This window comes from Gallus gallus, chromosome 5 (assembly GCF_016699485.2).
Source record: "Gallus gallus isolate bGalGal1 chromosome 5, bGalGal1.mat.broiler.GRCg7b, whole genome shotgun sequence".
Lineage (NCBI taxonomy): Eukaryota > Metazoa > Chordata > Aves > Galliformes > Phasianidae > Gallus > Gallus gallus.
The window spans coordinates 47,370,933-47,397,749 of NC_052536.1; the positions used below are offsets into that span (position 1 = coordinate 47,370,933).

General features: G+C 48.4%; 1 protein-coding gene and 1 long non-coding RNA gene across 8 annotated transcripts in view; both read right to left on the bottom strand.

Annotated features, from left to right (window-relative positions):
• The window catches only part of BCL11B (BAF chromatin remodeling complex subunit BCL11B), a 95,405-nt gene extending 82,712 nt beyond the window's left edge, over positions 1–12,693 (bottom strand). For 4 of the 7 annotated variants that reach the window (XM_040702046.2, XM_040702043.2, XM_040702044.2 and 1 more), the window contains exons 1-2: positions 11,987–12,693; positions 11,734–11,918 (exon numbers count right to left, since the gene is read on the bottom strand). In XM_040702046.2, coding sequence (XP_040557980.1) covers positions 11,734–11,791 — 58 coding nt within the window. In that variant the 5' untranslated portion in view covers positions 11,792–11,918; positions 11,987–12,693. Of the gene's footprint in view, positions 1–11,130; positions 11,516–11,733 lie in introns of those variants that run through there. The other 3 variants (XM_046942127.1, XM_046942126.1, XM_046942128.1) reach the window with 2 other exon arrangements.
• Positions 12,694–14,921: 2,228 nt separating this feature from the next.
• LOC121110855 lies at positions 14,922–23,971 on the bottom strand. The gene is made up of 3 exons (XR_005860556.2): positions 23,430–23,971; positions 20,369–20,520; positions 14,922–17,088 (listed from the first exon to the last, which is right to left on the bottom strand). It is a non-coding gene; the product is annotated as an uncharacterized LOC121110855 (long non-coding RNA).
• Between the last annotated feature and the right edge of the window lie 2,846 nt (positions 23,972–26,817).

The following is a 26,817-nucleotide window of genomic DNA, read 5'->3' on the forward strand; positions in this document are numbered from 1 at the left end:
CACAAATAGCTCAGAGAAGTGAGACTGAGATAAGCAGATGTCATAATCCAGATCTGGATTCTCCTCCTGGCCAAAGACAAAAGGAGTTTTGTCTCATTCTTCAGCAAATTGGGAAAACAAAAAACAAAACAACAACAACAAAAAAAAAAAAAACAAGGACCATAGAAAAGGGACAAGAGGTAGAAGGTGAAATGAATTACCTGACAACAGAAATGGTTGAGCCTCAAAGAGGACAGGTTAGAAAAAGAATCATCCCTGTTTTCCCCTTCCAGAATAAATAATTGATTAGTGTATCTACCAGCTGTACTACAAGTTGCATCAGAGCAGCAAAACAGAGAGAACTGAGGGAACAGAAGGACTGAGATCCCAGCAAAGGACTCAAGCACACCCCATCCCGTGGAGCCAACGATGAGCACAAGAAGGCTTTGGCTTCCCAACTCACCCCAAGGTTACCAAATGCACCATTCTAAAAACCCATAATTACTCTTTTCCCCTTAATCTAAGTTTAAAGGGAGTTTGAAGACAACGCTACGTAATTAATTCATCAATTTATGTTATGAAAAGGTGCCTCCTTGCCTCAGTGAAAATGTAACCATAACCCTGTGCCGAACAAGGACTGCCGGGAAGAGGGCGAATGGCTGTGAAAAGTGTGTCACAATGCAAAAGGTAATTATTTAGTGCTGCGGTTCTCTTTAATGATCTAACATTGAGCAATATTGTTTATATTGAAGAGAGCTTGCACCTTTAATTACCAATTACATATACTTCATTTTAGAGCCAAAAGAAAAGGACTGTGAAAAGGGTCCTTTAGAAACGTGCACGCTATTTCTAGGAAGAATTCCTATTAAGGGGGAGCAGAGTGTCAAAATATTAAAAAAAAACCCACAGAGAGAGACATACACGCACATACACAGATGGGAGATGGGACAAAGAGCTGGAAAAGACAACAGGAAAACAGGAACCGAACCAAAGGTCGTAAGAAAAAAGGTGGCAGAGGGGGGAAATGTTTGTTACGAGTTTCACAGAACGTTCCTGTAAAGCTTTCAGATTAAAGTCGGTCTCTCAAATTACAAAGGCTGAATTTTGGCATATATATAACAAATAAAAAGAACGGCACAGGTCTCAACTTTATTATCTTTTTGATGTGAGGATTTTTTTTTTTCCCTGTGATTTAAATTGTGCTCTTCAGAAAACGTAGCGAAACTGCTGCATTTGATAAGGGTCCTGACCACGCGGCTCTGCAAACATGAAGGAGGTTTTAGCAGCTAAACTGTTGAGAATTCTTTCCTTTCAGCTCCGCAGTTCATTTGAATATTAGTTAAATCCACATATGCCTATTCACTTACACTCTCTCACTCTCTCTTTCCAAGGACTCTGCAATGGCACTTTTTTAAAATAACATCTGGTATTCCTTCATATTTTGGCAGTCGTCGCATTTACCGAAATTCAGCTTTTCGTTGCTCGGTGAGCGGAGCCCTCGTGATCCGTAGTAATTGGGTTTCAAACTACCAACATTTTATTTGCCTCAACTCTGTGTCTGATTTTAGCTTAACAAATCGTCAAGCAGGAGACTGGCCGTAAACCCAACAATGCAGGAGCTATATTACAATCCCTCATTCAGAACATGGAAAACAGACATAAAAGAATGAAAAACAAAATACTGAATAGATCTTCAAATGCATTTTATCCATGTCAATTTGCATATTTTTTTTTTTTTACTCAGAATAAAAAAAAAAAAGAAAGAAAGAAAGGCTTCCTATTGACAACTCAATTAAGCCATTAAAAACCTACATTCAAGTAACATTACAGGAGAGATTTAAAACCCACAAAGGAAAAGAGAAAAAAGCCTGGAAGTCCAGCCCATAACGCACCAGGTCACGCCTGGTTAATACAGCAGCGGAGATCTTCTGCTGGTTAAGGAGTCCTTTAATAGCAATGGGGCAATTTAGGCCAGTCTCAGTCTAAAGTTCTGACTCCACTTGTGTCTGTGGGTTTCAGATGAGTCGCTTCACATTATTTGAATTTAACTCTGTGGTTTTATTTCTGTTTGTTGGTAGCTGGGTTTGGGGGGAGGAGGGTGTTTCCTTGGGAGTATTTTATTTCATTTATTTATTTTTTTAAGAAGGAGATGTCAAGCCACACAAAAAAAAGGAGAATGGAAAACATCTCATCTCCCTTACGTGGGAAAAGGGGAAAAAAATGCAAATGAGTTATTTCCAGGCAGGACTTGTGCCCAGGTTCTTCCAGGTGTGTTAAGGTGTGCCCGGCATTATCCCTGTGCCCAGAGGCTCCTCCAAAAGGCCCTGCATCACCTCCCAGGGGAGCACGATGATAGGGACGGGTGATCTACGGGGCCATCAGAGACACTGCTGTCGTTCGGTGGCTTCATGAAATTAATGCAACAGGACAATCTAAATCATTCGCTTTACTTCGAAAAGCATTACGCTTACTGCCTGGATTCTGAGCAGCATCTCAAAGCCTACAATGCCAAAATGCAGCGGACAATTTTCTTAATTCCACAAAGGCACTGTCGCAAAACCACCAGCACTCCTCTTGCAGCGTGGTGACATCATTACAGCATACGCGCCCCATGCAAACAATACTCTTATGCCCAACATTAAAGCAAATGCACATGCTAACTACTTTCTGCCTGTCAAATGTCTCAAAACCATGCCCATTAGCAGTGAAAAAGACTGCTACTCAAAATCATCTCAACGGCCTCAGAGGACAATCCTGTAGATGCTTGTTCACAGGCTTTGCATGAGGCTGGGTCCAGCTACCGGTGATTTATTTTCTTGTGTTTTTATTGCACTGCAGAGTGGAAGGTGCAAAGGAGTCAGAAAGTGGGCTCCTATCCTCTTTCTTTTTTTTTCCCTCCCCTGGTATCAAAGCGATGCAGGGGAAGGGGGAAGAGGGATGCTTTGGTGCTGGGCACTGAGTGTTGAACTCGCTCGCTACCTTCCATTTCTGCAGTGGGGTCACAAACCTATACCAGGGGGGTTGGAGAAGCACTGTTAGTGCCCCATCTGCGAGTCAGGGTGCCCCCTCGGGATGAGCTGGGGCTGCCTTGGGGCCAGGAGCCCACATACAACTATCGCTGGCTTCGAAGAGAAGCAGGAGAGAGCACAAATAAGCGACTCGCTCGTCAGGGTGTTGCCCAAAGCGGGCCTGAAAACGATGTCCCTTCCATCAACACCCACATGTCACATTTACTGTAACATCAACAGGCTTAGTGGAAATAGCTCGGATCACGCGTTCCCAAGCTGGGTTATCGCAGAGCTCGGTGTCAGGATCCTCACTGCACAATGACTAACACCGTATAGCAGGCAATGCAGCCCCTCACCACCCAAGTTTATCAATAACCCACTCCAGGCCCCCTCACAGCCGCAGGGTGCAGGGTTGAGTCCACAACTGCACCTTGCACCAGCATCACAGTAAGCAGTACCAGGTGCAGCTTAGCTGCCACCGCTTCTTCATTTTTCCAAGGACAGAAAAACAACTATTCCAATAAATGAAAAACAAAAATAACAACAACAAGCGTGAGGCTGAATTGGCCGAAAGAGGCGACCTGGTGGGGAAGCCCCAAACAAACGGGTCGGCAGCTCCCTGCTACTTTTCAAGAGACTCTCAGCCGCATGCCAAGTGCACAAAGGCGGCTGGAGGAGCTGGGAGGCACCGCCGTGCAGAGCCGCGCCGTGCGGAGCCGCGCGCCGGAGAGCAGCGCGGAGCAGCGGGAGACGCCCGGGGGGCACCTGCGGGGCCGAAGCCTCAGCCCCCAAAACAGCGGAGCTCCCCGCGGTGCGGGGCCGTGCGGGGCCAGGGGATGGGGGGGCCCCCGTCAACCACCGCACGGGCTCCCGCGGGTCGTTCGGCTTTGCAGAAGTGTCCCGAGTCACTCGGAGAGCGGTTTGGGCCGCCGCGCGCACCTGGGACGGAGCGAGCCCGGCAGTAAGGAGCCGAGCAAGGCACGGGGTTTGGGAAAAATGAGGAGGGAAACGGTACGGTAACCCCGCGGAACCAAAAGGGAACAAAAGCCACGAACATTCAAGGATCTGCACGGATCTCAGCGTTTGTCAGATGGCATTCCACCAGGAGCTCCACGCGGTGTTGAAGAAGGGAGTGGCGTGTCTCCTCCTAAGTAAACTATACGTTCACCAAAAAATATTTACTGCTTTTGAGAGCGTAAAACGCAGAGGGACTTCTATAGACTGCAGAAGCTGTAAATCGTCGCAGATAAAATGGGATGTGATGATGGGATCTAAAAGCACGCTTTGTTCCCCAGTGAATAGATTTGTTTTATTTAAAACTCAACGACAACCAAGGAGAGAAAGGAGCGCTCGGTGCCACAAAGGCAGAAGGAGCGATGTTTTGGTGCGGGCTTTGAGCTGCCTTAGAAAGGGATATGTGAAGCGCGGGTTCTTACCGAAAGGTTTAAAAGGCGTGATCAAAATTCCGTAATTAGTTCTGAACGCGTATTAAGCACACGACCACTCTGTTCTTTTTTAGAAATATCAGCCTCAAAAGAGCCTGTTTCTCAGCTGTCTATGGAACACTGTTGCTCATATACAATTTCCTTAAGCCTTTTCTTTTTTTGCTCTCGTTGAAGCATATTCATTATAACATTCAGCGAATTTATGGCTTATTCCAGTGGCTTAGTAAAAGGGGTCATAAAAAAGTTAAGTAAACCAGTGTTTTTTTTTTTTTTTCCCCTTAACTTTGGATTCCTTTTCTACCCTGCGCTGTCTGCTGCTTAGTCTTTGGAAAGTACCTTGGGCATATCCAGCACACACATACAAATTATCAACTGCTCCAGGAAAAAAAAAATGGAATTTCTTGCACTGAGGCAACTACACAAAAGACTTGCATATGTCAAAAACAGAGAACTAAGTCCCTGTGAATGCTGCGCCATTAATCAAATCCCCGATCTAGTGTCACTTTTGCCAGTAAAATGATGATATTCTTCTAACCCCCTTCTACTGGCGCGTGCCTGCAACGCGTGAAGTGTGTCCCTCTCCTTTAATTTGTTTTCGAGCAGCCTGCTTTAGGCATTTTTTATATATTCCTTCAGAAGGAAAGAAAAAAAGAAGAAGAAGAAGAAAAAGCTGCTATTTAAAGCTCCAGCAAAGGTCTACAGCAAGGAGCAGGCATCAGTTCTGGGGAGGGAGAGCAGGGAGCAGATTGAGCTGATGTTCGGGGCTGAGCACACGGCTGGATTGAGGCTTGCAGCCGTGGGTGCAGGGGAACGGTGTGCAGCCTGCCCAGCTACAATCTAAGAAAGTAAATAAACACCAAAGAGGAAGGTGCTGTAGTAGGAGCAGCTGAATGAATCACGCGTTTATCAATGCGTGCCGTTATTGATGGCTTTTCCCTCCCTCATTAAAAAGGCACACATATATAAATCTATCTGCAGCCAACGCTGATACTTCACCAAGTGCTTTTATGGCATCAGTAACTTTCAGGCAGGCAGGGAGCCCAGCCACCGTTTGCTTTTCCACATGCTTCTCTTGAGGCTACTACCAAGACAGGACCAAGGGCTGCCGACATCTGCATTGCGGCCCTGGAGAAGTCATTGCCCCAGGAGGAAATGCTGGGGCAGGGAAGCAGGAGCCATCTTGGTGCTGGGAGGCTGCTGCTGGGCTCCAGCACAGAGAGTGGGATGGGAGGGAGGCAGAAGAAAGATGGGAGGAAAGACAGCGTGCACGTACATGTGCGTGTGCCGGGGGGCAGAGGCACCGAGGTGGAGGAAAGGGAGATTCTTGTTCCTCTTCGTAAAAGTTAGCAGTTGTGGAATGGAAGTAAAACTGCAATCAGCAAAGTTTGAGGGCTTTGGGAGGGGAGAAGGGAAGGTTTCCTATCGCTGGGTGCCTTTCTCTCTGTGTCAACGTTATGTCAGATGGGCCGTGGGCTTCCAACAGGCTCAATTCAAACATTAAATGAAGTAGAGAAATCATCAGATAAATTGCTGGCCCTCACTACCCAAGAGTGAAGGGTTTTTGTACAGTTGATGACAGCCCTGATCTTTCGTCTGACCTAATTTACTTCTGTCTCAGGTTAGAATAAAGCGCGTCTTCCTGTCTTGGGATAATCTTCATCCCTATACCGAGTACTAAAAATAAGAATCTGCTGTTACTATGCTAACTATATCACCATCTGATTAATTTCTCATCTTGGGCAAAGTGAGCACTCTACTCTGACATCCAAGTGATCGAAGCTTCTCATGTGCACGCCATGAAATTACACGTTGGAGCAAGGAATGTCCCGCTAAAGTCCATCCGTGGTGGGCAGTCAGGCAGGCAGAGAAGAGCTTGGAAGAGCTGCAACTTCTACACAGCGTATGTGGCTTTGTGCTTATCTCTTTAGGAAAGAAACGCTTCTTTTCATTTCGTTTCATTTATTTTCACTTGCGGGAGCTGCAGATTTTTTGCTATAAGGGCCTGAGCTACACATCAGCAGAGCCTCTGGGCAGGGGTACGTGTGGCTTTTGTAGATGTGCTCAACACCCAACTCAGCGTAGCTCCAGCTCCTGTGCTCGCTGCGTTTGTGCCCACTGGAAAAACAAACGTGGGCTTCCCCTCCTGCACAGAGCCTGGCTGGTGTACAGGTAGCATTACCCCGATCTCTATCCGACAGCAACAAACTGAGAATTAAAACACCTCCCATCCACAAGAAAAAGAAGGGGGGAAGAAAAAAAAAAAAGAAAGGAAGAAAAAAAAAAAAAAAAAGCATTGTTTAAAACTAATTTTAATTAAAAAAAAACTCCCGTCCGCCCGAGTCGATTAGCCGCGATCTGGCTAAAAATAGCTGCGCCAGCCTCGCAGCCCCTCTCGCCGAGCGCCGGGGAGATCTGCGCGTGAAAATCGATCCTCCAAGTTGAGGCTGCGAACACCGCGCGGCGGCCGCCGCTCCCGGCGCGGCGCATCCCGGCGCCCAGCGCGCATCGACGGGCTCCGAGCTCCCCCTAGTCGTCAGCAGCCGCCACTGGCGCGGGGCAGCCCGGCGGCACGGCTGCCAGCCAGCAAAGTTTATTTTGGAAAGTGTTTTCTATCAACAAACAGCGCGGAGCGCGAAGCGATGGAGGTAGGAAACGGGGAAGAGGAAGCAACGCTGTGTGCGAAGGGTTTTTGTAAGCGAGCAAGGTTCGCTAGCCGAGGAGGTGGCAACTGGAGTCGGGAACCGATGGCGATAATTTGTATGACTTCTACCAGCGCGCACTCCTCTAAGTCATAATTATTGTCAAATCTGCCACCAGACAACCCTTTGTTCTGCGAAGAAACAGACGTTTTGCACAAGGCCGGGGCTCCGGCCGCTCCCATTAAGGGCAACCGGGTTGTAAAACCTTTAAGACTTTTGGTTCTCAATATTTCAAGCAGCCTGACTAAATATGCTCTTCATCTGCCGAGCGGCAAACAAATGCAAAATGATTTCTCACCCGCTGAACATCCATCTCAGCCACTGAGCACATCAACCAAAAGGACGAAGCAGCCCAGATTCACCATCGAGTCACTGCACAGCACTTTTAACAAAATATTTTATAAGCTCAGAAACTACGAACGTACGCCGCTATCTTTTCTAATCTCACGTCAGATACAAACAGATCCAAATGAAAAGCAACCTGGAAATCAACTGCACACGGCCCCTTTCTTTCCTGCCCTATTTAGAGGCGACACATGTAACGTCTTTCTAAGACACGTTCTGTGCACACTGTGCGGGTATCATGACCAAGGCAGCCATCACCAAAACGATTTCCTCTCTAACCCTTTGGTCACAGCTTGCATTCTCTTTGCACGAGTGTTGGTTGCACTGGTGTGCTTTTTTTTCCGTGACATAAAGCACGCTCACGACACTGAATCTAAACACAATTTAAGAGAAGCCACTTGAAGCAATTTGCAAAACTTTGACATGCAAAAAAAAAAAATAATAATAATAATAAAATAAAATCTGAGTGCTTTTTATTGTTATTTTTTAATGTAAAACGATACAGGAAATTATTACTTTTCCTTGGGAACCTGTTGACCAGGCAGCGAAGAGCCTTCTTGGGAACTGGCCCTGCACCTGCAGCCGTACCATCTCACTGTGCCTCTCCCTCCCAACCTTGGCTGCTGCTCTGCAGAAAGGTTCTCGCTTTGCCGCCTCCTGCAAACCTGCCCTCAGCAAGCTCTGCACATGCTCTCGCCTTTTGCATTTCCTTCAAACCCAAATGTAGAGCTGGTTCGAAGGCGGATTTCTCAAGTTCAAAAGGAAAAAAGAAAAAGAAAGAAAGAAATCAGATCCGAAGCTGGAAAATCAGCAGTTAGAATCAAACCAAACTAACGCTTCTTTGCACACAGCAGCTCTACAGCTCCGTTTCCTCTCCTCTTCTCTACCTCATTGCCTCTCTTGCTTTGTCCACCCATCTAAGTGAGCTCAGCCACCAAGTTTGCTCTGTTCACCATCACCGTGTTCTGGAGCTGCTCTGTGCTCTTCATGTATTCCTCCTTTTTGTGCAGCACATGCATGCACTGCGGGGCTGCCTGGGTGAGCCTGGCCAGGATGAACAGGCCGCTTTGCTTTGCAGTCTCGAGGACCAAGGTGCTAATGAGACAGTGCAACTCTGGGGCACAGCTCCACTGCAGCCTCTCTGCTTTTTGTGTTTGTTTGTTTGCCTTACACTCGGGGTCTAAACATTTCTCTGAACACCATGAGCATGAAACCCAATCAACCCCAGCTCAGCGGTGTCAGAAAACCCTTCTCTCCTTTTCTCTCATCTCTCTCCCCATCTCCCTTTCCTTGCCTGGCACAAACCTCCAATCCATCCTGAAATGCAACTCTCCTGACAGATGCCAAAACCAGAGAGCGGGGGGGGGGGGAGGGAAACAGAAGCCCAAGCTAAACATGACATAAATGCGAGATTTCAGAAAGCAGTTCTCAATCCATCCCGGCTTTAGGGGCTTGGCTTGGGGTTGAGTTTGCTCTGCTGCAAGTGTTTCGCTTTCCTGCTGCCCACTACTTTCCCAGCACCCTTCTCCGAGCTCGGTCTCCTGGCTGCAAACTGCACCTCTACCAGAGCAGGGTACGATCTCCCTCCTGCAGCCCACAGCTGGAGCTCGGTGCACTGCAATGCCTCCGCTCCCCCCAGCACCAACCCAGCACAGCCCCCCTGGCTCCCACTCCCTCCTCCCCTGGATACCTTCCCTTTTTTTTTCTGCCACTGCTCAGTATGCAGCATGATTTCTCCGCCAGCTTCCTTAGGATGGAGAGAGAGATAAACACAGAAGGGAGGGAGGGAAGCTGCGTACCGCTCTGCTCTCCATTCCTCCCCAGCCTCCCCGCTAAACCCATTGTACACGCGGCTCCTCGGCACCTCTCAATGCTCTCCTGCCTCATTATTTACTTTCAAGTAAAGCGATCGGAAAAGGAGATCAAATTGGAAGAACAAACCTACCTGGCTCTGTTCTCCAACACCAGCACCCCCCCCCCCCCCCCCCCCAAGCAGTAACAGCAGCGAGAAAAGAAATGTTTCACCCCTTTAAACAAATTCAGACGTGCGCAACAAACCCAATTTTCCGCACTCCCCCCCCCCTCCCCTCCCCTACACCCCACATCTCCTCACAACTGAGATGGGAAAGTGGAAGAAATGGCACGGGGCGATCTGTGGCGTTTGGGTTGATGATGCTCTTTCTTCAATTTAAAATAAAAAATAAAGGTGGTGGAGGGGGTGGGGATGAACCACCAAGGGAAAGGGAAATACATTTTCCAAACCGGATGGTTAATAACAAAAATGTGATAAATGAAGGAGTGGGGGGGAATCCACCTTTTATGGTGATGCAAATCTCGCTCCAAAATAACAATGAATTAAAAACAATTCCTCCCCCCCCTCCCCCCCCCCGCTTCCCCCCCTCGAAAGAGAGCTGATACCCAGATGCATCTTCATTTGTGTTCCACCAGCTGATGGGCTGGGGGGGGAGGTGGGGGAGGAATGGGTTAATAAAAAAAAAAAAAAAAAAGGAAACACAGAAAGAGCGAAAGAAATTGAAATTTCGGGACCCCAAACAACCTTTCCAAACCATCCCCTACGAAAAGAGAAAAGATCTCACGGGAGCTGGAAAAACCATATACACATCTATCTATCGTTTCACGGGGAAATCTTACAAACAGAAATTTATCACCGGTAACAAAGAAAGAGAGGAGCTCGCAAGCACCAAATGCTCCTGGCAGATGGCTCCTATTCTTGGCTTTCAGGGGAGGGGAGAGAAGCCGGGGGAATATTTTATTTATTTAAATTCTTTAAAATCTGAACATAAATATTCGGATCCGCCGCGGCTCAGGCTCAGCCCCGGGCTGCCTCCGTGCGCGCCGCCGCCCCCCGCAGCACTGCAACTTGCGGACACCTCGTGGGGGGGGGAAGGGGGGGGTGGTAAGGGGGGGGGGGGTCCGGCCTTCCCGGCGGGGTGCGGAGACTCAAACCGGCCACCCCCCTCCCTTCAGCCTCCCCACGGCGTGCGCGGCTTTTTCTGACCCCCCCCCCCACCCCCCCTCAAGCGGGTCCGATGCTTTGGGAGAGAAACGTAGAAGCCACCCCCCCTCCCCCCCCCCCCCCGCCCCCACTCCCGCACGCTTTGTATCCCCGTGTCCGGTGCAGCGGAGAGCACTGGGGATCCTGCCGACCCCTCCACCCGTGGCGCAAACCCCGTGGGGTTCGGGGCGGCCGGCGGGGACGTGGCCCGGCGCTGCCTGCGGGCGCCCGCTCACCCCTCTCGCGCACATGAGAGGCTGCCAGGCTGGGAACGGAAAGGAGGGGGGGATGCTGGGGTGGGGGGTTGGGGGGGGGGGGGTGAGCTCCTTCCCTCTCCTCGCTTTTTAGCTTTTTATTATTATTATTATTATTATTTGAGGGGGGAGGGGGGCGGTGTGTGTTTTCATTTCACAATGGGAGCTTCGGGAAAGTGCACCCTCCGCTCCTTCCCCGGCCCTGAACCGCTGCTCGGCCGCATTCCGTGCCCTGCTGCCCCCCAGCACCTCGGGGCATCCCCTCTCTCGCCGGCCCCTCCGCAGCCCCGGCCGAGCCCAACGTTCCTCCCCCCGCGTTCGGAGCAGAGTTCTCCCCGCCGGCGGTACACCTGGGGCGGGCAGCGCTGCCGCCTGCCCATCTACCTGCCCCGCGCCGCTTCCCCGACCGGCCCGCCGCCTTCCAGAACAAGTTGCCCCGGCCGCTCCGCTTCCCCAGCCCGGTCCCTGCTGCCCACCTTGGTCCTCCCCCCGGGCCGGCTGTCACGCCGATGCAAGGCGCTCGGCCAACTTTTCCCCGGAGCGGGCGGAGAGGAGCGGGGCCGGGAGACGAGCTGCGGAGCCCCCGAGGGGCGGCCCGGCTCATCCCGACCCGGCTCAGCCCGACCCGGCCCGGCCCGGCCCGGCCCCGCGCCCCCGCCGCCGCCGCCGCTCCCCGCGCTCTCCCCACCGGCAGCGCCTTCCCCGCGCCTCTCCGCGCTGCCGCCCGCCCGCCTCACCTCCGCACCGCTGCAAACGCACGGCAAACTTCGGGCTTCTCCCCCCCTCCACCCCCAGCCCATCCCCCCTAGCCACACACCCCCCCCTCCCCTCTTTAATTCCATTCTCCTCTCCCTCTCTCTGAAGTCATTTCGAAGCTTTGGTTCCTCCTGGAGACCCCCCCCCCCACCCCCCCCCCAAACCGCTTCCTCCCCTTCCCTAATTTCGCTCCTCGATTTCGGCTCGATCCGGTTCCAAGTCGAAACTTACGTGTGATAATCTCTCTTTGTGACAAGTGCTGCGGGTTTCCCTGCTTGCGACGGGACATTGCCCTGGCATTTACACTGGCATCGCCTGGAGAGCTGCACTGGTCTGGGGGCTGCGTTGGGGGCCGGTCCTCCTCCTCTGCTTTTTTTGCGTCTTTTCTTCTTCTTCTTCTTGATCGAGTTCTTCTTCTTTCAAAAAAAAAAAATTAAAAAAAATAAAAAGAAAATTAAAAAAAAAAAAAAAAACAAACAAACACCTTTTGCTGCTGCTGTGGTGCACCGGATGGGATCTCCTTTCAATTAAAAATCATCATCATCATCATCGGGAAAAGCTCTCTCGCTCTTTTTTTTTCTCTTTCACACTCTGTCTTTTCTCCACTGCTTCTCCACTGCCACTCGGACTTCCAAACCTCTTCTTGAACTTGGGAGGATGTGCACCGCCAGTACACTTTTCTCTTTCCCCTCTTTCCAGAGTGCTTGGCAAAATGGCAAGTGCGCTTTTCCACCAGGAGGGTTAAAAAATAAAAATTAAAAAAAAAATTAAAAAGCAAAAAAAAAAAAATCAGGAATAAAAAAGAATTTTTTAAAAAAAAAGTACTGAAATTGGGATTTGCCCACACAGTCAAAAAATTGCCAAAAAAAAAAAAAAAAAAAAAAACACCAAAAACTGTTTCTCAGAGATTGACCCTTGCTGGGTAGATATCTAGAGAGAATTTGTTTGAAAAGGGGCAGCCAAAACTGTGTCTCCTCTTTCCCAGTTCAAGTGGCACTGCTCTGCCCTGGTGCTTTAGGATTGCCCGTGCTCCTGCACCACTTTGCACTCTTCCCCCCTCGCCTGGCGCTGGGACTGGAAGGAAGGAAGCCCCCAGTGCAGCTGGGCTGGTGCTGGCTATTACTATTATATATTGCAATGTGAAGATGGCGGAGTCCTGGTTCTCTGGGAGCGCTCTGTCTCTCTATGGCTGGGGCTGCCTCTGTACAATGGGATAAAATTCAAGTTCAAGTGCGGACGTGACGTTTAATCTGCACTAGAGACAAAAAGACCCAGAGAGTAGGAGCACTGGGGGCGACTAGCGGTGGCTTTTTAACATTGTACCCTGCAAGAGAACAAGAAACGCCACTCGCACACACCGCACTCACTCACACACACACACACATACACACACACACACAGACACAAACTAAAGCACATGCACGGATCGGGAGCAGCTCCGGGCTTTGTGCGCTGCTGCCGCTTTCTCGGGTACGCGGAGCGCTGGGAGCGAAGCAAAGAGCATTTGAGGGGGGGACACACAAAGCCGCATCCTCACGCGGGGCCAAACTTCCCCGCGCCGCGGCGGGGGCGGCTGTGCCGGGGGCGGCTGCCGGGGGCCGCTCGGGGCCGGGGGAGGCGCGGGCGGGGGCTGCGGTGGGGCCGCGTCGGTACCCATCGCCCCCGGCGCCGCGGTGCGCTCCCCGCGGAGGGGCTCGGGCCGCCCGTCCCCGCGGACGCCGCGGCAGCTCCTCGTCCCCCTGCGTTTCTTCCGACAGTTTTACACCACCACCACCACCACTATCTGTGTGGGTTGGGGAGAGAATTTTTTTTTTTCCTCCTCTTTCCCTAAAGCGAAGCGTGATGGCAGCGGGACACGCGCGCACACATTCCCGAGCCGCACACGCACACGCGCTCCGACCCTCCTTTCCCACCCCTTTTCCTTACATCCCGGCGGCGAGGGTTTCTCTGGGAGGAATTCACTCTCCGCCACGAATCGGGAGACGCTGGGCTCCCGAGGAGCGCACCTCGGGCACTTTCCCCATTTCCCACGCAGGTAAATGCCCGCAGCTGCGTGCGCTCACACTTGGGAGATTCTGGGAACCAACTTTTTCCCCTCTAATCCGCTCTACCTGCTCCTCAGATTGTTGTTAGTTCTCTCTCCCGACCAAACGTGCAAAGAGCTTTCAGCACCGGCTCTGGACAGGGCGAGAGGAGCTGGGAGGGCCGGGGGCTGAAGGCGGATGCGGCGGAGACCCGAAGTGCCCAACACGCGCTCGTAGAGCGCTCTGCAGCGCGTCGTTCAGTTTCTGTGCTAAGTGAATGTTTTGGTATGAAATCGCTGGAGAGCCTTAGTGGAGCAGAACTCAGCTCGGTGCCCTTAATCAGCTTTGAGTAAGATTTGGCTAACCGGCGAGGCTCTGTCCTCCTCCGGCAAATCTGCCCGCGCTCAGCTCCCACCGCCCCCGGCCCCCCCGGCCCCGGCCACGGGCTCTCCCAGCCGCGCAGTGCACCCGCTCGGCCCCCGCCGCTGTCGTATCAGCACGCGGCCGGCACCCCAACAGCACTTCAGCCGTTGAGTTCTCCGCCGTCTCCGCTCGGCTTTGGCTCTCACGAAGCCAAACGAGAGCGGCGAGAGCGGCGGCCCCGCAGCCCCACGCACGGACACGCGCGGTGTTGGTACACACGGGGCCGGGCCCCGCCGTTCTGGGAAGGCACTGTCAGCCCTCGAGCGTGCAAAGTGCGGCCCGCAGAGAGCGTGGCCGCTCCCGGGCGAGCTGAGTGCGGCTGCACCCCTGGGGAGCGCGGTGCCGGGAAGTTAGCGGGCAGCATCTGTTGATTAACCAGCGGCTCGCAGCGGGGCTCGGAGCTGGAGATAAGGGCCGGCAATGATTGACCGCCTGCCCCTCCCGCCCCGGCTGCGGGCAGGGCTGCGGGGGAGCCTCCAGCTGCCGCCTCCTCCTCCTCCGAAAACACATCCCAATAGGAAAAAAAAAAAAAAAAAAAAAATTCCAAAGTGATTTCTCAGTCTCCTCTTTCCTCCCCTGTCTGGCACTTGTGATCATTAGCACTGAAAGCTGTTAATGTCTTGTCTCACAGCTCCCCCTTTAGTCACTCTGCTCTCTCTGTCTCGCGTTCAAAGCCAGATCAATAGCAGCCTCTCTCTAACCTTGACCTGTCCCCCGACCCGCCTCCAGCTGCAGCTGCCCCGACGCTGTGCTTTACCCCCACCCCCCCCGCCGCAGAGGGGCCGGGGCTCCGGGGGCTGCCCCGGGCATCGCTCCTCTCTGTGCCGCCGTGGGCGCCGGGCACGAACCGCAGCCGGGAAAGGGCCGTGCGCTGCGCCCCTGCTCTGTGCCCTCCTGGCCCAGCACTGCTGCCTGTCCAAAGCCGGGAGTCGCTGCTCCTTATCCAAAAAAATAGGTTAAAAAAAAAAAAAAAAGTAAAGAAGAAAACGAGAGCATAACCTGCAGGAAGGGAGCAAGCTTTGGGCTACCTCTCTGGGTGCTATTTGCTGTTTGTGCCTTGTTTTAAATTAAAAAGGAAAAACACCAGCACGCACGAAATCACTTGTATTTAAGGTGCTGATTGTATTCAGGCAATCTCCTCTGTCTGCCCAATACACCAAGGGTTGCAGAAGTTCCCATCGAGGAGCACCGTCTTTGTCATAGGGGAAAACAGGCTGATGTGATGAGGAATAACTCCATTCCACCCCACACATGGGGCGTGCTGAGTCAAGAGCCCTCTGCGCACACACGCTCAGCTTCCTGCTTTTTCTTTCCTTCTTTTTGGAATCGTGCAACGTCTTTAGCTAAAATTTGGCACGGATATAGATATGTAAATAGCAGCGTGAAGAGGAAGTCCCGATATCCTCGCGGAGGATAAGCTGGTTGTGGCACTTGGGCGCATTTCGAATGCATTTCCACTTTCTCCCCATTTGCTCAAATAACTTTTCAGTGGAAGAGAAATTGGAGCTGCAGATTCTGTGTGATGTGATTTGAGTTTCTTCCCGACCCATACTAAGTTGGAAGCAAATTGTTTTTGATACGGATCTGGGAGCTGGGGGGAGAGGAGAGAGGGAAGGAAGGAAGGAAGGAAGGAAGGAGGGTCGAGACAGTCTGACATAAATGAGGCTGCTATCCTCATTCTCTTTGCATCTTTAAATGTTGCTGCTTGGGGAAAAAGAGAGAGAGAGAGAAAGAAAGAATAAACACGGGGTGTGGATGTGATCAGCTTCGTTAGCCGCTCCACCTTGTGAAAAGACACAGAAGCACAGGATCCAACCAGATCATATTTACATACATATTAATAAAGCTCCCGAGGTGGCAGTTCAGCCTTCACACACAGTGCAAGGATCTCTGCGAGTTCTCATTTTAGACCCATAAAAAAAAGATAAAAAGAGGTCTTTTGGGCTTCCCTGAATATTTTTCTGCAGTGGTTTTATATCATTTCTGAAAATTACATAGTTAAGTGGCATCAAATTTCTGGGTGATATAATAACTCAAAATGTGTAATTCTTTTTTTTTTCTTTTTTTCTTTTTTTCTTTTTTTTTTGTACCAAATCGCTTTGCAGCCATAAACAGAGCTTCAGAACCTCAATCAGAGCAGTGATTTGGTGGTTTTTTTTTTTCATTTATGGCAAACAGTAAAATTGTTCTCGTTACCTATTCAAATATATATAAATTGGGACGTTTATTCACTTGATTTTCTTTTCCATGACAGTGGTATATTTTAGGGTGCTGCGAAATGAAGGCTTGAGAGGATGGTGTATTATTCCCTGCCCCGTGCCCGACACTTTCTGGAAAGCAGCAAAACAGGTGTAGATTTGTGCCGTGCTTTCAAGACACGCGGTGCCCCCTCGTTTTTGGTGTCTGTCACTCACTGATGTTTCCAGGAGTGAATTTCAGAAATGAGATTTCCTCAGCATTTCCATTCTGAGCCTTCCCACAAGTGCCCTGCCTGGCCAGTGCTCTGGCTTGTTCTGTTCGTTGTTTTGATTCCTACATTTTATCTCCTTGCAGAGCCCCTCATTTTCCAGCCCTTCCCAAGTGCTAACCGTGCTGAGAGCTGCCCAAAGGTTGGGGCCCAGTTTTAGTCTCCAATGTTGAGGTTTTTTTTTCTGTTTTGGTCAGAATAGGCAAAAGCAAAAATAAAAACCACAGAACCAGCAAGCAGAAGAAAAACCCTGCTTTTTAAAATTACTTTTAATAAGATAATCTTACAAAATGCAGGATTGGGTCCCCTTTTCTTTCTTCAGTCTACAGGTATGTTCCTGTTTCTTCCCACAGTCACAGGTGGAGGGGAGCACACCTCACTGGCACGCAGAGCACAAACTGACAGCACCCCGTCTGCTGAGGATGCCAGTAAGGTGCCGCCTGGACATCCACACAGCTCTGGGGTCGTCGTCGTTATTTACAAAAACAAAATAAATGGAAGGAAGATGGGCAAAATCTGCTGTTGCTGGGGAGGCTGTTTCAAAAAGAGCTGGCACGTGTTCCCTACCGAATCCAGTCCAAGGATTGTTTGTGTCTTTAGAAAGCAAGTGCCATCGCTGCTTGATGCAATGAGCTGAGCTCTGGGAACCAGCACTCGTTAGCACCAGTTTCACTGAAAAAGACAGAAAGAAAGAAGAAGGACAACTAGGATGAGAGAGATTTTCCTCCAAAAAAAAAAAAAAAAAAAAAAAAAAGTACTTTTAAAAGAAGCCCCATTATGTAAAAGCACAGCATTGTCTCAGTGTCTCTATCCAGAGCTTCATGCACAGCTCATTTGGCATGGGAAGGGGAAGAAAGAACCCCTCCTCCAAACATAGTCCTTGGAACATAAACATCCCATACATCCCATAACACAGGAGCCATAGAGCTCTCCTCTGCTTTCAAATGCAAGTTTGTAACTTTCAGCCAATTTCTACTCTTTGCTTTCTCAGATGATTTTAAGATTTAAACCTTGGGAGTATCTAAAATAACAAAGGCCTCGAAGCTCTCAACGTGGCAATGAAATCTTCATCTTGAACTCATGGCAGAGATGTTCCAGGCCGACTCTTGTGAATCATGAAAATCTTAATCTGAACATCAGAAAGGAGAGGCACCTCCTCTGTTACTCTTCTTTATTCCTTTATGCTTTTCCCACTTCATTTTATTTAAATAGGGTTACATTCATAGTAATATAGTCATGGTGGTGGCTGTTGTTTTCATTGTTGCTATTATTATTATTATTGTTGTTGTTATTATTATTTTAACTCAGGTGGCAGAACTCAAAGAGGAACATTCATTGGTTTCTGGATTCAGCAGCAGCCTCTACAGTTTCATTATTCCTGTTGACAACAGAGAAGTGCAGATGCCTGGCCTGGGAGCGCTCGTGTATTGCACCCAAATTACACATTCTTGTTCATAAAGAGTAGAGCAAAGTATAAATGTGAAACGTCGTTGCTCATGTCTCAGGCAACTACTCACATCTTAATTGAAAACGATCCAATAACAGCATCCTCTCAGACAAAGCAATTCCGCCTATCTCTGCACTCACTGAAGGCTGTCGTGCCGCATGGGCAGCAGATGGCCTTGGCCATCACCACCCCAGAGCACACAGAAGGATACCCAGTGCCGCTTTGGGTTTCCTTTCCCCTCAGGCCCCTTGAGATGGTCCCAGTGGTGATGGCAGAGACATGCTCCTGATGTCAGGGTCACACTTGCCACTTTCCCTATCCTGCTTTCACTGCATCCCATACACCTCTGCTTTTGTTCTGCTTGGGAGCTGCAGGTCAGTGACACAGTGTTGGTTGGTCATTCCTCATCCCTCAGCTGCCCCTTCAAAATGCAGTTCAGGCTGCCCAGAGAGCTGTGCCCATCTCTGAAGGCATTCAAGGCCAGGTTGAATGGGGCCCTTGGCAGCCTGTGCTGGTGGATGGCAGCCAACCCATGGCAGAGGTTTGGAATGGGGTGATTGCTGAGGTCCCATTCAACCCAACCCATTCTATGAGTCTGTGACTGAGCCACCTCACATCTGGGACCAAAGCTTCAGAGGCATGATACTCAATGGCCACAGAGATGCAAAGTGTTTGCAGAGCAGCAAATAAAGTCTTTCCTGAGCCAACTGTTCCACCTGGACCCCACTACAAATTATTGTTTTCAATTACCACCTGTGTACTCCTTCCCATGCAACTTATTGATGTAAAATTACAACAACACTGGTATAAATAAGTTATGCTGCAGTTGTAAAATGGAAGAAATTTTGTTGTAGCAATTATGTTCAGCAAGATGACAAAATAAATTTCCAGTGCTGTGCTTGCAGTAACCTGGGGAATTTAAACCTCATAATTTCCATTCATTTCAGATAATTTGGAGTAATTTCTATATGTAATAACTTTGTAATGAAAAACACAGCGGTACTGAAGTGATTTCAACTCTTTTTTTTTTTTTTTCCTCCTATGGTATACATGGCACGAAATAAATAATAAAAATAATATTTCCTTTTTGTATGTGTTCGGTAATTCTTTCAGCAAAATCATAAACTAATACCAGGACTAAATCTCTGTCCATGAAATGAAAAATAAATTGAGTTAAAGAAAGTGAAAAAGTATGAAAGGCCTTGGATGTTTTATTGTGACTTTATTAAATTGTATCATCTCCATGCTCTATGGTATCCCCGGGGGTTACTGTTCTGGGGAAGGGCAGAGAGCTGGATAGGTACATGTCCCTAGATCAAAGCAGAGATGGTTGGAGGAAAATCTTACAAACGTGTTTAATTCCACCCTTTAATATTTAGAATGGAAACTGGAAATAACACAGAGAAGAAACAGGATAGTGTGAGATAGTACGGGATAAAAGACACAAATCAGTTTGGGCACTGAGTTTAGTTAGTGGCTTTGATGGCAAGTTACTTAGAGACAGTAAATATGTGCAATCACAGAACAAGCTCCACTACAAGTGAATAGCATTTAATTAAAGATAAGAAGGAGTACTGTACATCACTGAAGAGCTGTATCTGTGCCCTACTTACCATCACAACACAAGGCTATTATTACACAATACATATGAAATCACGTGCTCTGCATTGTTGAAAACAGTGATTTCCTTAGGAAAAATATCAGCACAATATCAATAATATTATTTTTGCATTTATGTCTCACTTGCATCTTTGGTAGTTCACAAAGGTGGGCAATGCTTGAGAGACTTCTCATAGTGGTAAGCAAAGGGAGGCATAAAAGGTGCTTGTATAACCTTGAAAGGTCACACCCTACCAAGCTGTGGGACTGGAGATAAAACACAAGATTTCAAATTTTAGCTGCTAGAAGTCCACCTCCCCACAGCATCGTGACCTCTCTGTTTCAGTCATATTAAAATGCCTACTGTCATGTTACTACTCAGTATTATGCTACCAAGCTGTAACCTGGACTACTCGAAGATAACACGAGATACATGGACTAAAGATTTATGACAGCCTGCTGGAAGCTTTGTCCAGGGATCAAGCAAGGGCAGTGCCATGATCTGCTCAGAAGGGAGGAAAGATAAAGGTAGTCTAGAAATAAGTGAGGCTGCAGATTTTGGTGGATGAAAATGAGGGTTCTCGAGCCCCAGCCAGTTGGGGCGGATTGAGCATTGCCCTTATCTGCACAGGGGAAAGAACACAACCTGGTGAGGCGTGGGGATGGAGGTTGCTCCAGGAAAGCTGAGAAGAAATGGGATGGCATTATTGCAGAGTATCTGACTAAAGAGTTGGATTGCCAGTGGCTTGCTGGAGATTGTAGCAAATTGACACAGTGAAATCTACACATTAGGTAGGTCCTTAGAGAGCCTAAGATCTCCCCAAAGGAGAGGAACATTGATTCTGAAGGAGACACAGCAAGCCAGAAAAAAAAACCTCATGCACAAATTCTCAGCCTAGGGCTTACCTCTTACCGAAATCAGTGGTCATTACGTGCCCACGTAATTCTTGAGGCTCTGCTGCTGATTTGATCAAGTTGAGATTTGCTCTGCCACAGACCACCAAGATGTACAGGTCCACAGGCCATACCCTCCAGCAGATCCCTGGGAAAATTCAGATCTAGGAAGACAACAGGAAATGTACAGAGGTAAAAGTCAGCTGCGGTACAACAGCACACAGTGGTTGGCATTGAGGATTTTAGAATACAGATTCCCATCCCCAACCTTCAGACTAAAGAAATGGAAATGGAAACAAAGTTCTAAAAGCTAAAGGTAGGTAGAGGTCAACAGCAACATGTAATGGCAGGGAGCTGAAAAACTCTGATCCCTTCATCAAAAGCAGCCTCAAAAGCAAGGACTGAAATAGAACCCACTTGTGGTCACAAAGTTGAGGGGCTACATTTGGATAGCAGCTCCCGTGTCGCTGTATTTTTGGGTAATGATGTTGCAGCTACTGAGGAGGAAGGAGCTGTCACTCTGAACCTCCACACCAAAGCTCGGGAATGTTTTTTGAAATCTCTTTTTTAAACAGATATATACATATAGAGAGAGCGTACATATAAAACAATGCATGCACTCATTCTAACTTTGTGAATTTTCTGATCCCCCTTTAGAATTACAAGTAACGGCACTGCCTTCCACTAAATTGCTCAAAAAAATTAACACATGCTTTCCCAAATATAAATTGTTAAGAGAGCAAATTAACACCCATAAGGAGAGTAAACAAACAAACACCTGCCGAAGTACACACCTAAAAATCAAAGACCTGTTTCCTCTGAGCCAGGTTAAGCCGCATCTTTTCAGATGGCAATGCCCTTGTGAATAATCACCATTTGAAGCCTTGACCCTTCCTACTAGAGAAGGTGTTTTACTCTGAATCTTCATAGGAAGAAAGCATACGTGGATTCTGCTTGTTTTATGGAATGCATGCAGATGAGGTCAGCCTCTAAACTGAGATTTTAAAAAGATGGCTCTTTTCTGAATTCAAAATGTAATTGCTACACAGAGCTCAAATTAGCCATCCAGAAGCAAAAGTATATTGGGAGGGGGAAGGAGAAGAGGGATGAAGACAAAAGCAGGTGTCATTTTAAGCATATGACTAATTCCTCTTGCATGTTTGATTATTCATGTGTTTGCAGAATGGAGGCCTTAGCCTAAAGTACACCCAAGACCACGTCTGCTTTACGCGTGGCGATGAGCACACTACCGGTGTTTGCCATGGAAAGGAGCACATAGAATAAGAATAAAACAATGCCAACAAAATCCCCCTCACCCCATGCGCAAATTAAATTCATGATGAGCAGGCCTGAGGGAGGGAAGCAGCAGTGGAGGCCTGGCATGCCATGTTATACCGAATCTCCCTTCTGCCTACTCCTCCACCTCTCTCTTTTCCTCCTCCTCTCCATGTGGCATCCTACTCTCCTGCTGCTTGCCTGCTACGCCTCTGCAGCCACTCGGTGAAGCGCTGTGTGGTAGCAGTACAGCAGCAGGAGCACGCTGCCAGTCCCTGCCTAATCATCCCCCAACGCCGTCCGGGAGGGCCTCCTCAGCCCCCTCCCCCCGCCCATCACGCGGCTAATTGGGGGAGGTCAGGCGCTAGCGGAGTCCCGGGGCTGTGTTGAATCACAGACTATCCCAGGTTGGATGGGACCCATAAGGATTATCGAGTCCATCCCCCGGCTCCACACTGCACCACCCAGAAATCAAACCATACATCTGAGAGCATTGTCCGGATGCTCCTTGAGCTCCAGCAGCTCAGGGCCACGCTCACTGCCCTGGGGAGCCTGTTCCATGCCCACCACCCTCTGGTGAAGAACCTTTCCCTTATACTCAGCCTGGCCCTCCTCAGCACAGCCCCGTGCTGCTCCCTCTGACCCTGTGTGAGAGCGGAGATCATCACTGCCCCTCTGCCCTCCCTCGTGAGGAAACCATATATCACCATAAGTTCTCCCCTCAGCTAGGAAAGGATGCAAGCTTCAGGACATTCTCTCCACAAAGACCCCATCTCAGCCATCATTGCTGTCACGGCTGAGATGTATTGGGCAATCTGGAAGGATATCTCAAACGGTTTCCATGAGGCACTTGGATCTCCTATTCCCCATCTTCTGCCACACTGCTGGGATATTCAACTGTTCTGTGTCCCTGTCATGGTGAAACCTCACAGGCATGTTCCTCAGGGTGGGCATCACTGTGGTTAACCCCATGCTGGTTGGTCAGGGCAAGAGCTGCTGCTTTATCACCCCCTGTCACGTGCCTGGCACTAGCAGGTTAACTACAGTGATTTCCCAGTGCTGTCCTTCAGGGAAAGCCAGAGGAGGAGCCAGAGGACTTGTAGGGGAAGAGGTGGGGTTCCCAGACCTCACATAACACTTCTGCTATTCTGACAGAGCAAATGACACCTTATCTCTGAACCTGGGTACAGGGTGTCTCTTTACTACCAGGCTGGACATTGTTCTGAGATGACCAACCCACACAAATCAATTTATAGTTTCATCACGATACGTCTTGCTGATATTACAGGGGATATAAAATACAAACGCAGTAGTACCTTTATGCCTAGAAGCATATTTTCATCAGCTTTCCACAAACAAAACCTGCACTCGTGCACACCTCTGTATGCCACCTTCCTCTTGTCTGCAGAGCTCTCTTGTCAGGGCTGTGACATGAGACCTTGCAAACTCAGCTCAGCAATGGGTTGGGAATCTCGGTATTTCACGCTGCAAACCTGCCCTAAAAGCTCCAGGCATAGCTTTGCTGCTACTTCATTGCTGCCACCTTCAGATTTTATTAAGATTTGGGCTTTTCTTTTTCCCCCCTCTCGAGAACAAACTTCACATCTAAAAAAAGAGTTTTTCCAAACTCCCTGGGAAAAAATAAAAAATTAAAATGTGCCAAAAGCCCAAACTGTGCCAAGCAAAGCCTCAGCATTCCAGGGAAAAAAAAAATAAAAAGGACATTACATAAAATATGATAAAAGGAACTAAGACAGTAAATACTTCTTCAGTCGCGTGCACCGAGCTTCAGGCTTACCTCACAGATCCCAAGTGGCTGTGGCTGCCATCTTGCTCTTTGCTTCAGGCATTTTGGGACTATTAATCATTCTGCAGCTATTTGGACCATTTGGTTTTCAGACTGCACTCAGGGTTAAAACCATCCGGTTTTCTCAGAGCTGCCCATTGCTCTCAAGCTCTGTGGCGCAGTCCATTTGAAGGCTGGAGGCTGCCTGCATAATATGGGCAGCAGAATCTGACCTAGGTGCTGCACAACCAGACCCTGTTGTGGTCCCTCAAAAAGAGGTGTGGAAGCCACAGTTCAAATCACCTCCCTACCTCTTTTCTAAACTTCTCACAGCATTGGCAAAAATCACACAAAGCTTCCTTTAAAGCGTTAAAAAGAAACAAAACTGATGTTATCACCTTCTTAGCAGATCCAAAGAAATCAGCCAACAAGAACTAGAATAGATTCACCGTACAGTCCTAGAGAGCTTGTTGTATTTATTTAAACAGAGCTGTGACAGAAGGATTTTCCAAACACAGCTCAGAACCAGAGCTGTGCTGGAAGCAGTCTGCATCACAGGTGAATTTACTGAGGACAATAAAAAGGTTCAACCCTCATTCTCCCCAATTAGCTATAATCAGTGAGAGATATTCTTGCCCATAGGATAAGGAAATTGCCACCTGCTCTTTGAAAACTTTGCTTTTCGCAAGGGATTCTTCTCAGACCTGAGTTGTATTTTACCAGCATAAAAAACATCCCACAATTCTCCACTGAACAATATTGAGAAACACAACTGCTCAAAGAGAAATAAATACTGTGTTTTTGTCTGCAGCTGTTGTGTGGATCTGACCTTAATTGTGTTCAAAATTTGCATTTACAAAAGATACGCACAATTAAATATATATGTAATTCTTTACATAGTATGTGTTGGGATAAAGAAGCAGATGTTCAACAAGCTATGTTTTAGGGTAAAGTTACCTGCACTCTTTCATATCTATTGGAAAGGACACAACATTTTAAATCTCTGCTTGTTGCTCTCTTGTTACTTCCTAAAGTATTTTATGCACGTGCCTTTAGCACAGGTCAGTTGAACTATTTCAAGAGCAAAAGTCAGATTTTAAGTATATAATGTTTTGTTACTCTGTAGTAAAAAAGGCACCACTGGTTCCTTTGAAATTTCAGCTGTCAGAAAGTGATGATTACTGTCTAAGTTATCTTCCTTTTATTGATAGTTCCAGTATGTCATTTTCTGTGAAATATCCAAATAGCTGCTCAGAAAGATACAGATATTTACATATATTGATGCCAAACAAAGAGGCAGTTGGTCCCACTGTGATTTTACCTGGTCTGGTGGTATTGATTCATTTGTAGGATGGTACAACTGACTTCAGAACTCAACCTCATCATCTACAAGATGCGTGAAAGCACGTGGCCTTGTGCCAGGCGCAGCATGCAAACCACAAATTTAGCCATCTATTACAAATACAAGCTAAGAAATATGTATTTTTAATGATTATGTAATTTAGCAGTATAATATTGTTTGTAAAATATCCAATACACGTTTTAAAACAGCAACATATAGGCTCTGGACTCGATTAATCTCTGTCTGGAGCCTTGTGTATGCATTCACACGTGTCCAAAAGTGAGTGGAAAATGCTACCATGTCAGTATGGAGAGTGTTCTCCCTTGTTTGATGTTTATACACATAGCGCAGCAATGTACAGGCAGGAGGTCTCTGGTCACAATGCAGAAAATGTCTGGGCCAGGTTTGCTGGGCAATGTTATCTTTTCTGACGTGGCAGAGGGAGCAGCGCTGTGCCCTTTAGTCCTGTTGGAAACCTAGACGTGGCCCACGGGGACTGTCATCTCCTACAAGATGAGGGTACCGAGGGTTTGCCCTGTGATTGCAGGCAGGTCAGTGCTCTGTGCTGGGTGGTGATCTTGAATGTCAACCATTATAAAAGGCGAGCGATAACATCTCTAGTTTCATGGATTTATTATCAACAGCCTTCCTTGCCCATTGACCTCAAGATGGTTTTATTGTACATCACTGCGACGTGGTCACATTTCTCTAGGTGAAAATTGCTGCTTATCGCTTCTCCCAACGACATCGCGGCTGGTTTCACAGCCCAGCTGGCTCTGACCTGGCTGCCAAAGCAAGGCAGGGCAGTGCTGGGGCTCCTGGCCATGTGCTCTGTGCTCGGGGTCCCTCCTGCTGATGGAGCCGCACTTCACAGACCAGATGGGATTCTTGCTTTTTAATTCCCCAGGCAGCAGCAGGATTGAGTTAAAAATGCAAGAAAGGTAGAGAAAATTGTTTCTCTACCTTTCTTGCATGTTTTCTTACAGACTTCCTTGTTTCAGCATCGAGCACCTGCCCTGGCCTCTGCTGCCCATGCTATCAGTGGTTGTTCCCTACCTCTTGTTGTGTTGGTTGTCCTTTTCCCAGGATAGTTAACTGTTCCCTTCCTGACTGCAGGTGTTTCTCCGGGGCTCTATCTCTTCTTTTTATACTTTCCTGCAGGGTTTACATGTCCTACAGGTTATCTTGGCTTCTTTTACGGGATGTTTAACATCCCCAGAGCCACAGCTCTTGCAGCTCTGTAACGTGGGTACATAGCTCAGCTCCTGCCTCTTGTCGTGGGGTGAAAAATAAATGTTTCTCCAGGGTCTCCTTCTGTCTGCTTGGTTGGGATTCTAATCAAACACCTTTATCAGCTATTCCAGTGTTCCAGGCATCGTTCCTGGCAACAGCATCTCACTTGTGTTTTGTCCTATAATTCCCAGTGAAGCAGTAAAATTCTTTACTTTGATTTTCTTGTCTTTATCTCACATGGTCAGCTCTGCAAATAGACCTGGTTTTGGTGTCCCTACTACTACAAGACTGTTTGGCACTTTTCTTTGTCTCCCTTTCCATGGCTTGTTTGCTCTTTTTCCAAGCTGCTATTCTATAAACTTGCTCTTCCCTTCTCACTGTGGGTCTTGCTAGCTGGGTTTGTGTACCACATGCTGGGTGATCCCAGGAAAGGGCTGTAATACTTCTAGGTGTGGCTCTCTGTTAAGACAATGTCTTGTTTTATGCTGATATGCCTCGGACATTGACTTCCTGGAGTCAATAAACCATTCTCTCCTGCCATGTTACCTGGAGAGGGCTGGAGGTATCCGCTTGGACATTGTCTGACTCCAGAAGTGCTGGAATGGGATGGTGACCCCTTTCTTCTTTCATTCTCTGCTCGGACATAAGGACAGGTCAGGGTCTTTACCAGGCAGCAGGAGAAATCTGGTCAGATGAGATGGGACAGTCCAGGTTTGTCCCATCACACACACACACATCTGCAGAGCTTGAATTCTGCCATAACAAAAATACATGTTTTGGAGGTTAATTTCTCTCTGTTTAACACACATCTGAAGAACCGCTCCC